We start from the raw sequence: 15,513 nt of genomic DNA, 5'->3' as shown, positions 1-15,513 counted from the left end.
TAAAGAGCTTTCCATGGAGACTCTAAGGTCAGAAAGAGGGAAAACTAATGATGCTTGCTTAAAACAATGTAAAATTATGTAAATTTTAAAAGCAGGTTAACCCATTATTACAAATAACATATTTCTGCAGACAAACATGAATATACACAGCATCTCACCTGTACAGTAGGAACATCTGTAAATGCCTTAATAAAATCATCCTCATCCACAGCTCCAGCTCCTCCTTCTTTAGAGGAACCTAAATAAATATAAAATACTGTTAAACAGGATGCAACACACATTAAGGTTTTCAATATCTTACAACCATCTTTCACAGCTACTTTCAACCATTTATCCTATAAAAATGCTGCATTTTTGTGTAGAATTGTACATAATGTGTAGAATTACAAGACCTTGAACTATGACTTCACCATAAGAAAAAAAATTACCTTTTTTAAAACCCAAAATGAACAATTCCAAGTAATTTACAATTTGACAAATTTAATAGTGTCATAATTTTTATTTTTTGTCTAATTAGAAATATGTTTTATACAACAATCCTCTAGCAGTTCTTTTGCATTCAATTCTGAGACCCTGACAACAAAAATGTTCAAAAATAAAGCCCTAAATTTCAAATTATTTACCAGAGCAAGAGCTATATCATTAATCACTAAATGGAATTCCTCCACATGAATTTTTGTCTTAACATATGCACCTTAAGCAACCAACCCCGAATGTCTGGGGGTTAGTCTTTGTGTTTTCCAGTATTCACACATGAATCTAAGAAGTGTGAGGTACATTTCTTAGTCTTAAGGTTACAAGAACTTCAACAACAACAGAAAATACACAGTGAGGAGAATTTGCACTGGAACAAAATTTGAACTTCAGTGACCTTGTTCTCTGACCACTCACGATGGAACTGTTCTTGCATGACAGAATACTGACAGGTAACCAACCACCTGCTGGTTTCACACTGGTATACCTTGCAAATTTCATTAACATCTTGTCTTAGAAGCTAAGACAACTGTATTTGAAAACAATGTCTGGATTTTGTTTTCCTGCAAAACCTTAGGTTATCAAGAAAGCCCCCTTTTTTAAAGAAATTAGCTCAAGTCTGCTGTCAAATCAAAGAACAAGGTCATCAAGTCCAGGTTATGCTGCAAGTCTAGAACTCCAAGCACAAGGTGAAGCTTGGCAGAATCCTGAAGTATCTTCAATAATTGCATCAGGAAGGTAATACGACAAAATATATTAACCACATGGAATCAGTCCAGTTGAACATTTCCTTTCTGAAAGGAAAAACAATCTGTCATAGCAAATGAGTATTAGGGAACAAGTGCCTCTTTCAGAGGAAGGCCTACAGGATAGATGGAAGAATGCCCTCCCTAAGTGGCAGAATGAAATGGAGGTATCACACAGAGAAGACACATATTTTACTAACTACAGAACAAATAAAAAACATAAAGAAAAAGCATTTAAGAGGCTGAGTGGTCAACCAGAACAAAAAGCTAGGAATTCTTGATGAATAAAAATTTTGGTGGCTGCACTCTAAGAATCATGGTTTACAGTCCCTGATCTCTTAATTATAGTGAAGGAAATTATGTCTGCTATGTTTGTATACATGTGTAGTTTGGAAATACGAGGGTGCACTACTACTACAAATTTGGTGGCAAACTTACTAGATCTCAACACTGCTGTGCAGACATACCTTTGTGGCTCACTAGTGTAAAACCTCAGAATCTGGACACAGTACCTGCATTATGATATAGGAATATCTAATAGATTTTGAGGCTTTAGCCTGCAAAGGATGCTATAAAGAGATGCTGTACACAACACATTTCAACATGTGTATCTCCAACACCATCTGTAACAATTGCCAGTGGCAGCCAGAAGAGAAAATATCAATTATGACCACTTATTCCTTCTCCTTCCAGAGAGGAGAGGGAACAAATCCTTCCATAAATTTAATGACTATTTGAGCAGATAAAAAAAAATTGGAGAGAAAGAACACATCCTTCTGCCACACAAACTTGTACAGCTCTTCAAAGGGAGAATATGCTTGTCAGAGCAGAATTTTGTGGAGAGACACCTAGAAAGAATTTGGCCCAGTGTAAAAGCAGGTGGTGCAAACATGTTAAAGTGGGTGGTACAGACAGCAATGTACATGCTCACAACCTCATTTGTTTGTCCACAAATACTCTGACATATAAGAAAGTCTCATAGAAACAAAACAGATTCAACATACAATACCTACTCTGGAAAAGTAAATAGAAAAGTAAGGTTCTAAAAGCTCTGTATTATTATTCAGTTACATAAATACACAAACACCTATGCTAACACATGGGAAAAAAGTACTCTGCATTCCCATCCTTTACTTACCAATTTTTTTAGGGAATAAACTACAGAAACAGAAACAAACTGACACATATAGGCCATGAACATAAAAATATAGAAAAATGTTTGGATTTCAAGTATTTCTAGTTCACTGCTGTACATCATAAAGAAAAAGATTAAAAGGAGATGAAGTCGCCCTTGCTAAGTAGATGCTGTCACCTTCAGTCTGCCCTAAAGTATCACTTTTAAAATTAGGAAACAGTATGTGTTACATGACAGGTATTTCTTGCACCTAAACATCATCTAGTAATGCATCCTGAGCAGTAAGAGAAAATCCTTTCTCCAAAGAATGACATTTTTTTCCTTCAAAAAGAGAAAGAGGAAGGACAAACTACTATTTAAATTTCAGTTGACACAGTCCAGACACAGAGAACTTTCCATCTTCCTGAGTTTCAACAACTAGTTCACATCTACAAACCAATTTTCTTTTAATCCTCTCCAAAAGTTGTTTTGTTAACTGGTAAAAAAAAGTATTATGTGGTTCAAAGTAATCTGTAAACCACACTTCACTTCTATTTCCCAGAACTTTCTCCTCAACTGCATGATGGCATATGCATACCAAAACAAAGTACGAAGTAGCTTCTCTTCATATAATAGAGAAGTCAGAAGTCCACACTGCCTAAAGAGGAAAAATACTGTTCAATTTTTCCCTTCCCTTTCCAATCTATAAGTATTTTTACCAATTCTGTTTACCAAGTCACTGTTTCTGTAGAGACAATAAAAAAATGACAGAACTCCACCTGGCTGTTTCCCAATTCAGGAGAAAGTATTTTACTGTGCTAACAAGATACGTAACAGTCATACACATGCAGATGCCTTCAAAGGATCTCTCAGGCTTTTGTAAGGATTGACTCCTCCACAAAAGCAACACCAGAGCTTTACTAAATTCTCAATTCAGACAGTGCTGCCTCCAGACCCCAAAGTGATATATCTGACAGAGCACATATATAAGATGTTTTGTTGCTTACCTTCTCAGACCAAGCTTGTGAATACTAATTTCTTATATCTCTCTCTAGTATTAATTCCTTCCACTGAGAAGTGCATGCTCAAGGCTCCCCACGGAACATACAGTCCTTTGACCAAATACGGACAAGTTCAGCTACTGCATTCCTAAAGGCAAGAACACTATAAACAATTCTAGGGGGCTTTAACCCCACTGCATTTTTAACATCTTTAAGTGCTCGGCACACAGCTAAAATCCAGAGCCTCATCAGCTGGATCATTATATTACCCTGTCTTTGGACTTGACTCCAACTGAGCTTTTTTTCACCTGAGACCCAGAAGAAAAAACTGTCTAATGGAGAGGAATAGAAATACATGCAACACATTTCTGCACATTGTTTGTTAGTTTTCATTCCTAACCTTTACTTTTTCTTTATCCTTCAAGCCTTCTAGTTAGACAGACTCTCAGAGAGCCCTGGAAGCCTCAGTTCCCCTTCAGGAAGCTAGTGAGACTATATCAAACATAACAGACAGACTTGAAATAGAAGCATATCATGGCAGCTGAAGCCTCTCTCAGTTTTACAGCGGAGTGGTGGGGTTTTTGATAGGTTTCTCTTTTTTGTGTGTGCATCTTCAGTTTGTTTTCTTTTTTAAACTGAAGTTCAGTGAGTCTGGAAATAAGAGGCATATCCCTCACTTCCTGCAGACTGCTAACAGAGATGACACTTTCATGAGTTAAACATAAAGGTTTCTAACACTTTGCAAGGCCCTAGGAGTCTTTTTTTGGAAGAAGGTTTATTCCAGTCATAAGGCCAAGTTCAGCACTGAGAAAACTCAACACCAGAAAGGGTACTGTATGCAAGCAAGGGAATTACCCAGCCTTTTGTGAAATCAATTTTTTCACCCAGGAGTTAACTCCTGTGGTTGAATTTTTCCCCTCTTCAGACTGAAATACCTGAAATACTTCCAATATATTACAACTTTGGAATGTTCACTTGCTCTACTGCCTTGATGCTCTCTCCAGTATTATCTACTCATCTGTATGTACATCATGGGATGATAAAACAATGGTACAACACTATATGGAAAAAGAAAGATCCTGAATGTGATTTTGGACTTGTATTCCTGTTTTGAAAAAGAGCTGCTTATTCAAACCATGCCTAACTGTTAATAAAATACACAAGTGCTGGCCTAAAAGTACAAAAAAATTTGCTCCACTTGTATTTGGTAGCAGGCCTTTACTAGTCAAATTCATTTTTTTCTACTTTCATAAGTCCTTTGACAAAAATTTCACAACAAAAATTTTCACAGTGAAAAAAGGGAATTTCAGGGTATAGAAACTTAGGAGTCTAACAAATACTCAAAAACACCGTTTCACTTTTTGTTCCTAAATACTTTTCTCAAAATATTTCCCTAAAAAAATTTAGCTATTTTCTGATACAACATGCATCACAATTTAACATTAGTAAACTCTGAAAGGGATACTGTTTCTCAGATATCTCTTATCCTTCAGAAATCTCTAACTGTAGGAAATAACTATCTTAAGAACATACCTACAGTAAAATGATTGGAACTACAATTTTTTTTTTTTTGAAAGACAACAAAATGTTACACCTTTGTCTCAGCTAATTAAAAAGCTTCATTTCTTAACTATCAGAAACTGAAGCAAAACACGCAGTTCATTCTGGACTGAAAGAAAAAACTACTGTTACCCTTTCGGCTCTGAAGGTTAATAAACAATCAGCTGTAAATTAGGAACAGGCAGCAGCTTCAGCTCGGCGTGGGATAAAGGGGCAGGATAAGCTCAAGTACTTACTCAGCTTTTCATATAATAGGTTAACTGGCAACTCCCACTCACTCCTACTGACCTCTGTCATTCCAGCACTGATACAGCTGAGCACTAAATCACAAAAGGGAGGGGCTAAACCGAGAATAAAATAAACTGGCCAAGATGAATAGTGTCACTGAGCAAGTTCCCTAGTCTGCCTCACTGTGGGGCCATACAAACACAAAGGCAGCACAATCCAATGGCTGACTCAGGATACAAATGAGTTAGAGAAGACAGGGAAGGAAATTAGCCCAGGCAGCTTAAAAAAGTACAGCTGCTGAAAGTCTAAGTATAGGCTGAGGGGAATAGAGCAATACTTAAACAAAATGAACTCAAGGAAGGATAACTGCAGAAGCTACATGGAGAAATGGACAGCCTCTCTCACAAGACCCGGAGGGGAGCAGATCTAAGGAAAGTGCTGATACCAAACAAAAATAAACAAACAAGCCAACACACACACAAACTATAAATAATAGATCACAACAATCCTATCAATGACGAACAAACAAAACCTAATTGTTTCTTCAGCATGGTACTTGCAATAATAACCACATTCTGTTCCCAGCCATAATGGGCAGATGTTGCAAAGGTCATATTTAATTGTTTGAATGTACATTCTGCTGTCTGTTAGTGTCTGTAACAGGGATTTTTCCTGAATCTTCTGTAGCTCTCAGTCTTTGCAAAATCTACTTGGTTCATCCTTGGGTCAGGCCTCATTATTTACTATTATAGTGGTATCTGTTAGGGCCAGGGAATGAAATTTCCAGTGCTTCATGATCTGAATTACAACCTCTGAGATGGCAAGGGTGACTTTTAAGGCAAATTACTCTGATACTACCCTCCTGTACAGACTGATCTCAATCTCAGTAACTCACTAAGGACTCTCTTTATCTTTCCGGGTATCATGAGATTACAAAAATAGTCTGGAATAGCATATCTTCCTAAATCTGACTCTGTAAAACAGGTACCAAATGTTCAGAAAATTGGTTGGAGACTGAGAAGTTTTGAAAATTCCATTCAGGTTTTTAAACTACTAAAGCTATTTGATATACTGTGCATAGAGACCTTGATGTATTAACAGATTTTAACATTCTAAATGTTCTTATTCCCATGTTTGAAAAACTGATCTGTGAACTTCAGCTGACATACTTGAATAAAACCTCCCATAAAACTAGCAAGTAAGTATTCTTCAGTCTCAAGTATTTGTATGAAGCACAAAGGTGTTCTTTGGGTGACTGAAAGTCACCCAGTACAGATGCTTTCAGTTTGCCTGCTTAAGTTAGGAAAACATTTAAGAGCAACAAAGAAGCAGCAGTTGCTCAAATAGAAACCACTTGGATCAACATTAGACAAGATTTTTTTTTTTTAGACAAGACCTGTAGTTTCAGATAATTACACTGGTAAATCCTGTAAGATGGATATAATTAGACCAACTTAGATAAAATTAAGTAGTAAGTAAGATAAAATTAAGTAACTTGTACTGTCAGCATCACTTACTGGTTTTGCTATACAATTTAAGAAACAGATCATGCTGCCAATTGACACAACTCTGCCAATAAAACTGTGGGGAAGACCAAACCATTAAGAGCTGCAGAGATTCTAGCTTAGATAAGTTTTCATCAACTCAATTTCTGCTGCCTTGTGTCCATTTCCTGAGAAAACAGCAACTGCATCTGCAAACAACTAACTTCCTGTTCCCCAAAGCCTCTCTGTTACCATAAATTTTTGCAAGCACACACCTTGTCTACCAGAGAAACCTCACAAACAGAAGTTCACTGTGAGATGAACTTATTGGGTTCCTCAACACATCGGTCATATAGTAGTTATTACCGGCATATAGGGAAACAGGAGAGTGAGAGAGCAGCAAAAGGAACCTGTACCAGTCTCATGGGCCACTGCAATTCACGATTCAGTAACAGCCTAAAATGCCTCTGACTGGAGCTGCCTTTGACAAAGACACCCAGGCAGGCAACTAATATCAGCAAACCTGTTCAGTTGTTCCAACACAAGCCAGCAGAGTTTTTGAAATGAATTTCAGAAAAATGTTTTTAAATCATCAGATACAATACTAAACCCAAATGAACAAGTTTTTTTTTTTCCTCCCCAGCATCTCCTGGCAAAGACTTGCTGTTATTTTAACCAGCTTAGAAAACAATTCAAGTGACTAAGCAGAATAGAAACGCATTCACTAGAAAGTCCACTTTAAGGAAACTGACAGATGAATTCTGTCATGTTCAGCCCCAGTAACTGATATTCACTCTGAACTGACTTGTCCACCCCACTTCCTCCAATGCCCAAGTCATCATCCCTGAGGCACCCAGAAAGTCATTCAAACTGAAACAGCAGCGTAAACTGAACAAAACAGCACAGTATCTTGAAATACCTTTACAATACCTTGTATCCCTTACTTTATCTGCCTATGTTAGAAATTTGGCAGACACAGTTAGAGAACTTCCCAAGACAGCCCACCTGTACTGTGCCTGTTCCATTAAAACACTCCTTCTACATGCCAGAGACATTGTTCATGAACAGAAGTTGCTACCCAACAAGTGAGTGTGCTGTCTCTGAGGGCTGAGATGCTAAGCAGGTCTCTCCATACAATTACACACTGCACGAGAGAATAGGAGCAGGAGGGACAAGCAGAAATTAGGAGTGAGTGCACTTACAAGGAAAAAAGTGGTGCCAGGTTTTCAACTATTAGGACAGCACATCTCAAACTTTGAGGTGTGACATGTTAATCAGGTACAAATAAAGGACTCCTGTACTAAGAGGAAGCACAAAGTAATTCTTAGGTGGAATGAAGATGACAGCACTAGCACACATGCAGTAAAATTTGAAGCTGCTCTTGAGCATGTGAATTCCTTTGGAATTATGTATTGAATATTACATGCTTCAAGAAACTTAATCAGTAATGTCTGAAGCTGAATCTTAAAATTGAATGCATAGTTTCAGCAAGTTTAGCCTCAATTCCTTTGTACACAGTTTCACAGGTATAAAAGATTAAATAATACCAGCTCTTCACAGACATGCTGTGGTGATCAATTCAATTAATAAACATTTACCAAGCACACAGTAAATAAGAAAATTACAAATCAAGGAAAATAACAATGTTATACTTAGTACAAAGTTTGGACAGCATACATTAGGTAAGACCAAAGCCTGGATGTGGAAGAAGCCAAGCGTTTCCACAAGCAGCAAGAACAGAGATGCCTGACTAAAATTTTTAGGCTTATCTGAAATTGATTAGTGTTGGTTTCTACTCAACTGGAAGCTCATGCAGCCATCTTTCAACTCATGCACAGTGTTCACGCTCCCATGGTAATCTTTCAAAGCACTTATATATTACTTTTCTCTCCTGGCACTCAGTTTTCATAAATAATTAAAAGGACATATATTTGCGACCATGGCCCATTTGTTCAGCTTCAACAGGTGACTTCATAAGTTATGCTAACTTTATGAACATTATAGCATTAGTCTTATTTTCAGTTTTTAATGTAACTTCCTAATAGCCTACTTACATTTTACTTTAATTTGATCCTAGTTTTACATCTGAATGGGGAAAATTGCACTAATTATTTTACATTACAGAAATTACTGAGAACAACCAGGAACACAAACCATTGATTTGTACAATTGATCTGTAATTCTGATGCCAAAACAGAATGATTTGAGATACTGTGACGTAATAGTTTCAATAATACAGAATTTTCATTACTGTTTTCATCGTCCATTTGTGTATTCCCTTTTGCAACGATTTAAACAGACACTTTACTAACAACAATTCATATCACCTGTCACCACAAACGACACAATTACCATTTCTACATCTTCTAGATAATACATTTTATCTTTTACTTCTAGAATTTCACTAGGGTAAGACAGCTGGTCAAAGAAACTTGACTTTGAAGTGTTGTTTTTTCTCTTATATTTTAAAAAACATTTAATTTATACAGTCCAAAAAATAATTTCCAATACAGGTGCAAATACTTAAGCATACACCATTGTCAAAAGAAACTAAACAGGTTTATTAAGACTCTTCTCCCACACAACAACACACCACCCTATGAAGAGGAATCACACCTGCTAGTCCACAAAGCAGCAATGCAGGAACGTTTTGGAATGGTTGTCTTTGCTTACTCTTCAACACAGTCACAGTCCATAAGGACTCCAAGTGGCAGGGTCAGCTGATTTTAGTCCATCTTCCTCCTCCCTCCTTCCTCTTTTTCCTTCTAGTTTAACCCACAGGAAAATATAAACAAATTGCTTCCCCTTCTTACTGCTTCAAATAATCTGTACTCAGTGTCAGCAGCTAAACAAGGGCTGGGTTGTCTTCCTTATTCTCTTTACTGTCTGGTACAACCACGATTGCCAGTAAAATGTCTGTGACCAGAACTCAAGGCAGAGATGTCACAAGCAGGCTGGGCTACATCTTGCAGTGTGCTTTTATCTCCAGACCTCTTCATTCGTGCTCCACTGGTACTGTCTCCCTATTTTATCAGTTTATAAGCTGACTTCCAGACTATGAGCCTTTTGAGAAAAGATGGTCTGATACAATATCATGCTTTTATCAGCATAATGAATCCTACAATTTAACTGAAACTTCTAGAAATTTTGTGAAAAACAGGGTAGTATGAACTATTACTTGGGTGACACGCAGAGAACACAGAGACCAATGAACAGTGTTATGGACACATATACATATTTTCTGAAGGTATATGTATAGGTGTGACTACATATATATATATATTCATAATTTATCATGTTTGTTTGTTTCATTCAGATTCCTTATTAAGGTGGATTTTTCAATACCCCTGCTGAAGAGAGTTGCAGGAAGGTATTTATTACACAAATGGAAACCCCAGTGATTGCACAACCATTTATAGTGGTCCAAGGAGAACAGAGCACCGATCATATGGAAGGGAACCCTAACATCAAGTGTCATTCAGGGGAATAAACAACAACATAATCCAGTAACTCTCAGAGGACACAGAAAGTTGAAATTCCTCCTACCCCCCTGAACTCTGGATTAGATTAAAATAGCAGTTCATGACCACATGATTGCAACCCAGCAATTCCATGGGCAAAGATCTCTTGGGATGGAAGTTAATTGACATTAACTGTGGGGAAAAGGAAGAAAACAGGCATTCTGTAAGAAATTCTCTGATTCAGACTCTGATACCCAAGGCTAATCTCTAAGGCTGATCAGAATGACAAAAAGACTTTTTAGCTGGGATGCTGAAGAAAAATCCTTGAATTTCACCACCACCTGGAAATCAAAACAGAAACAAAGTGCCACAGAATGTCAGGGTTGCTTTGCTGACTAATATTACCTCAGAGGAGCTTTACATCATAAAAAGGGCCAGGGTAGAACAAGAAAAACAAAAAAAACCCCTAGTTCATTTTACACAATAAATAGAGCACTTTGGAAATCACTTAATGAGGGCTATCAAGAATAGCAGAGGAGATATAATGAACTTCCTGCAGAATTCCAAATTTTTTTTAAATCCCTTGTAGGCATTGATTATTATGATTTTTTTTTGTACAAGTGAACATAGAACTCTCTTGAGTCTGGAGACAATCAATACAGTGAGCATGAGTCTATCTTGTTTGAAGTCCATTCACTAACCATGTGTATTTACAGCTCCACAATTACTGAAGCCCTTCTAACACTAATGTTTTTTAACTACAGCACGTAGTTCTAATGAGGTTAACTTCAACTGGCTGAGATTTCACCTATCTTTCAGTCTCAGATTTGTTTTATGCAGGGCCTTTTCATTTAAATTTTGTCCTACTAAAGCCTCTAAAGGCGTCCAAATATCTTCTGCTAGGAAATTGAGCCAAAAAAAGCAAATAAGCACCATTTTAATACTTTTTAACAAAGACCTGTATGTCTTATTGAGAATGGAAAAAAGGTATAATGACAGATACAAAAACCTAACTTAACATTTCCTGAAGTTGGGAACAGCTTCCTACAGCTCCTCCATGTAACTATAGTTCTCACAGCCTTCTACTGCCAAACTGTTCCTCCAGTTCAACCAGGTTTCCCAGTTACTTGATTTCTACAGACATATTAGATACATCAAAAGGTGTAACAATATTGTCAGTGTAAAACAATAACCAATACATAATATTGCCAGCCCACCAATGTACTAAGTATGAAAAAAACTCCAATGAATTACAGATAAAAATACACCATACAGTATCTTCCTGCTGAAAACCCTGCAAGAAGTATAAAGTTCACCTTGTTTCAAATTACAACACTAAGACTAATGCTTCAGTCCCACAGAGGTTTCTGTAAAAAAAATTCAAAAAAAGTTAACAGAAACGTCTGTCATGATTATATTTCATCAGCAAGCATTTCTTCCAAAGGCCACATGGCTCTTTTGAAGAATCACCACTTCTGTATTTAATCCATTTTGAAGACTAAACTATTTAATCCATTTTGACCTAAACTGACATTTTGGGGAAAGAGAGGATGCTAGACTTCTGGTTAAGGCAGCCTGTGGTTTCCTACTGGCACTTATTTCACATAAAGCTTCCAAATGGTATACAAGCAGGCAATTCCCTAGAAGACTTGGAACAGGGTTTTCACATTTGCAAGAGAACTTGCCAAAGATCTATAAGAGATCTTAAACAGCACAAGGACAGGAATATAGCTCATCTGGCTGACATACTCAAGTCCTTTTCTACTGTAAATGATGGTGTCCCTTATGATTAAAAAGCTGCTTGAGCCCTACTGCCAAGGGAAAGCTCCTGAGTATCCATTTCTGCAAGGGCAGAACACAAGAGTGAAACAACTTTAGAGCAAAGAGGTATTTAGAGAGAGTCCACTGCCTGAATGAAGAGCTGAGAGCAAGTGTATCAGAAGGAAGTACATCAGCAATGAGCTTGCTGGCACAGGTTTACATTGGCAAAGTATATAGACCACAGAATAAGAAATATGCCAAACAAAGAACTGTCCCATTAAGTGGAAGACCTGTCACTTCTCATTCATCACTAACAAGAAGCTCAGTGTCTGAACATCTCAAAGCAGAAAAGCTGGAGGAGAAACAGCCTGCTGGATTCTTTACTCCCAGGGCAGGAAACCACTGTGGCTGCCTGATCTGGTACTTTTTTGGCAAGCTGTCTTCAGTAGGCTTGATCAAGCCTGTCAGCAAATCCACAAGTTCTACAAGCCTTCCCATCCTGAATGCCAACAGGAAAATGTCTGGCAGAGTCATTCCCAGCACAAGGAGAGAGAATTCCAGGCTAAGCAGGACACTGCTATTGCTCATATAAATAATGTTTCACCTGCCTTCCTGGATGATGATGATGTTGCACTTCCAAAGCCACCAAAGCACATTTCCTACATTACACGGAAAATGCCCAAAACTGAGAAATTCTTCTTTTGAATATTGGATGGGTCCTTTCAGTTGAACAGCATATCTGGGCTGTGGCAGAATCACCCATTTCATCCTCAAGAACCATCTCCATGACATACATAATGAAAAGCCAAGCACACAGGCATCTGAGGTATAATTCAGCAGGTGTCAGCAAGTCAGAAAGCCAGCAGCATGGCTAAGGAGTTCAATTTTCTTGGCATCAAGGCAGAGTAGCCTCAAATCCTTTCAGGACCTAGGAAAAAACCTGTACTTTGCCACCTACAGGTAATAGGAAAATACACCTTTGTCAAGCAACATGCTATGAAAAGGATCTCTGAGATCTTTTAAAATATAAAAGGCAGTTTAAATGAATGGAACTTGCAGTAATCTCAGACTTTGCTCAATACAGTTTCTATCTGCACTAAATTCTAGCTGGTCACAGAAGACTGAAGAGGAGAAACTGCAGTAAAAACTTGCTTCAACTGCAGGTCACTGACATGACTTTGGAGATTTTTGTGAAAGGGAAATAAAAAGCAACACAGTTAAAGGAGCTGCTGCTAATTCTTCCCCCAAGGCTGAACTGCAACTTCTGAATATGGATTAATGGATATTTGAGAGTCAGAGCAAAGGGACAAGCAGGACCAACAGGAGAGCAGAAGCACGAGGTGAGCAGTGAAAGCCTGAAATACCCATCCAGTGCTTATGACAAAAAGGCACTCCCACTGACTACTGACTTGGAATGAAGTGGTGAGCACAAGGATTTGGGACTGTAGAATACAGAAGATCCTTATTACATCAGCAAGAGCAAATAACTTCCAGAACTATAAATTTACTCCATGGAGATGGCAATTTTGAGGGTGGAGAAAAATCTTAGGTGTCCTTTAAGCATCTGCAAAGTAGATCCTACAGAAACTCGATGTGAAAGAGCATCAAGGTTTTGTTGTAGTCATAAAGATCCGGGAAATCTCTAGGATAAACAGAATAGGATGCCCTAACTGGGCTCTCCAAAGACCATGGTTCTCTGTGCAATAATGCTTCCTAAAACCAGCATTTTGTCCCACAATGACAGTGTGCCTCTAGACACATCTGTTCTTGTAAATGTCTCTAGCGGTAGTTTCTGACCACTGTCGGATGGGACAGTGGACTGCCCAGGCCTCTTGTCTGACCTAGTGTCATTGTCCATATGAAGATTATTACAGCAAACTCCTCACTTCTGGAAGAAACTATGACCTTATTGTTTAAGAAATGTATTTGGCATCTACATTAATGTCCTTGATTAGGCTAGGAGATGCAGGATTTGTAAATACTGGATTAAAATTCTGACTATGAACACCATACAGAATAAAAAAAGAAGGGAAATAGATGGATATGTAAACACACCCCAGTATTTTCCAAATTTGAAAGGAGATTGTATAAAGCAAGGAATGACTGAAGTACTCTGGTTTTGGCATACTTAATTTTAATTAACTTCGGCAATATACGAAAAAGAAAAAACAATGCACTATTTTTTGGGTTTTAACCTGCTTTACTACTGTATTTTTAGATAAGTTGAAAAATCAGTGAGTGGTTATTCTGTTCTTATCTCCCTTCAGCTTGTATCTCCATGTTCTTACTGCAGAGGATGTAAAGTGAAAGTCCACATGTAAAAAAATTTATATTAAAAACTAGCTATATTTAGTAAAATATTATTAAAAGCCCATATTGAAAGCCCATCCTAAGCATTCAGTTTTGGTAGTATGTATGTTAGTCTTGCATGCAGAAAACACCATGCTTTAGGTTAAAGGAGACTACATTATAATTAGATATTTATTTATATTTACTTATTTATAACACTATGTGCAATAGTAACAACAATAATAAATATCAATGAGATAATTTCCTTTATGGAGTCTTTTAGTGGTATTTTCTGATACTATTCTGATATATATTCCTATCAATTCTCAGTTACACTATGACAGTGTTGATCCAGCCCTATGGAAATATTTTCAATTTATTAGGAATTCTTAAGATCACTATTGAAAACCAACAGATTTTCAAAACATTAGTGGTATCTTACTTAAGTAAAAATATTTAAGGCAGCCGGTTTGCCATGTATATCTTCTTCCAAATTTTCTATTTGCTTTGCAGATCACATGAATAGGAATATGGAAAAATTACTCTTACAAAAACCCCTTACTAAAAGAATTACTTATTCATAAAAACCCTGTACCTGAAGTATGGTGTATTTCCACAGAATTATGTTTTTTTTTCTGAATGTGTACATGAACCATGAAAAAAGCAGCCACTTCTTTAACAGTAAACAGTTGCTTTTGTTAGACTACCCCCGCCCTAAAAAAATGCGGATTTCCCTGTTCTAAGATCATAATTACTAAGCATTCCTCATTACACTGCTTTAAAGCCATATCATGCAGAAAAATCCTGCCAAGGGTTTTGGCTCTCATTTTTTATCTTTCACAACCAATTTCACAATACTGACAGTTAGAATAAATAATAATAATAATAATAATAAACATCATCCAGATGTATCATACACCTCTGATGAGGGCTCTGGGTGATGGCTAATCCTTTTGAGCCACGTGAAACAGTGCAGATCGACAATAAAAATTTAATCTACACAGACCTTCTCCAGAATTTCACAGGATATTTATATATACAATAAGTGCAGTGTGGATTCCAGCAGAGACACGCATATATATATATATATACACACACACACACACATATACACATATACACACATATACATATTCATTTCACCAACAGAAATGCTATCTCCAGACATTAATTTTATTCATGAGAGACCTTTATAAGCTCAGTGTACACTCACAAAAACAGCCAGATAAGCATACACCTTTACAGATGAATAATTACATAAAACAGGGTCCTTTACTGTTCTCAGCTCTGCAAAAATACTGCAGTCATGAATTAAACATCACCTTCCAAAGTTCTCTGTTTTGTGCCTGCTCTGCCAAGGTTTCTGGGAACACTGATTAGAATCTGAATAGCTTT

General features: G+C 37.2%; 1 protein-coding gene across 50 annotated transcripts in view; it reads right to left on the bottom strand.

Moving 5' to 3' along the window:
• Positions 1-15,513, bottom strand: part of CLASP2 (cytoplasmic linker associated protein 2) — a 143,110-nt gene that overhangs the window by 70,224 nt on the left and 57,373 nt on the right. For all 50 annotated transcript variants that reach the window (XM_030265220.4, XM_032746787.3, XM_072925882.1 and 47 more), the window contains one exon: positions 159-238. In XM_030265220.4, the coding sequence (XP_030121080.1) occupies positions 159-238 (80 nt within the window). The remainder of the gene's footprint in view (positions 1-158; positions 239-15,513) is intronic.

The sequence above is a fragment of the Taeniopygia guttata genome, chromosome 2 (genome assembly GCF_048771995.1).
Source record: "Taeniopygia guttata chromosome 2, bTaeGut7.mat, whole genome shotgun sequence".
Classification (NCBI taxonomy): domain Eukaryota; kingdom Metazoa; phylum Chordata; class Aves; order Passeriformes; family Estrildidae; genus Taeniopygia; species Taeniopygia guttata.
Note: the sequence above shows the minus strand (reverse complement) of the source record. Positions and strands in the feature narration are given on the sequence as shown.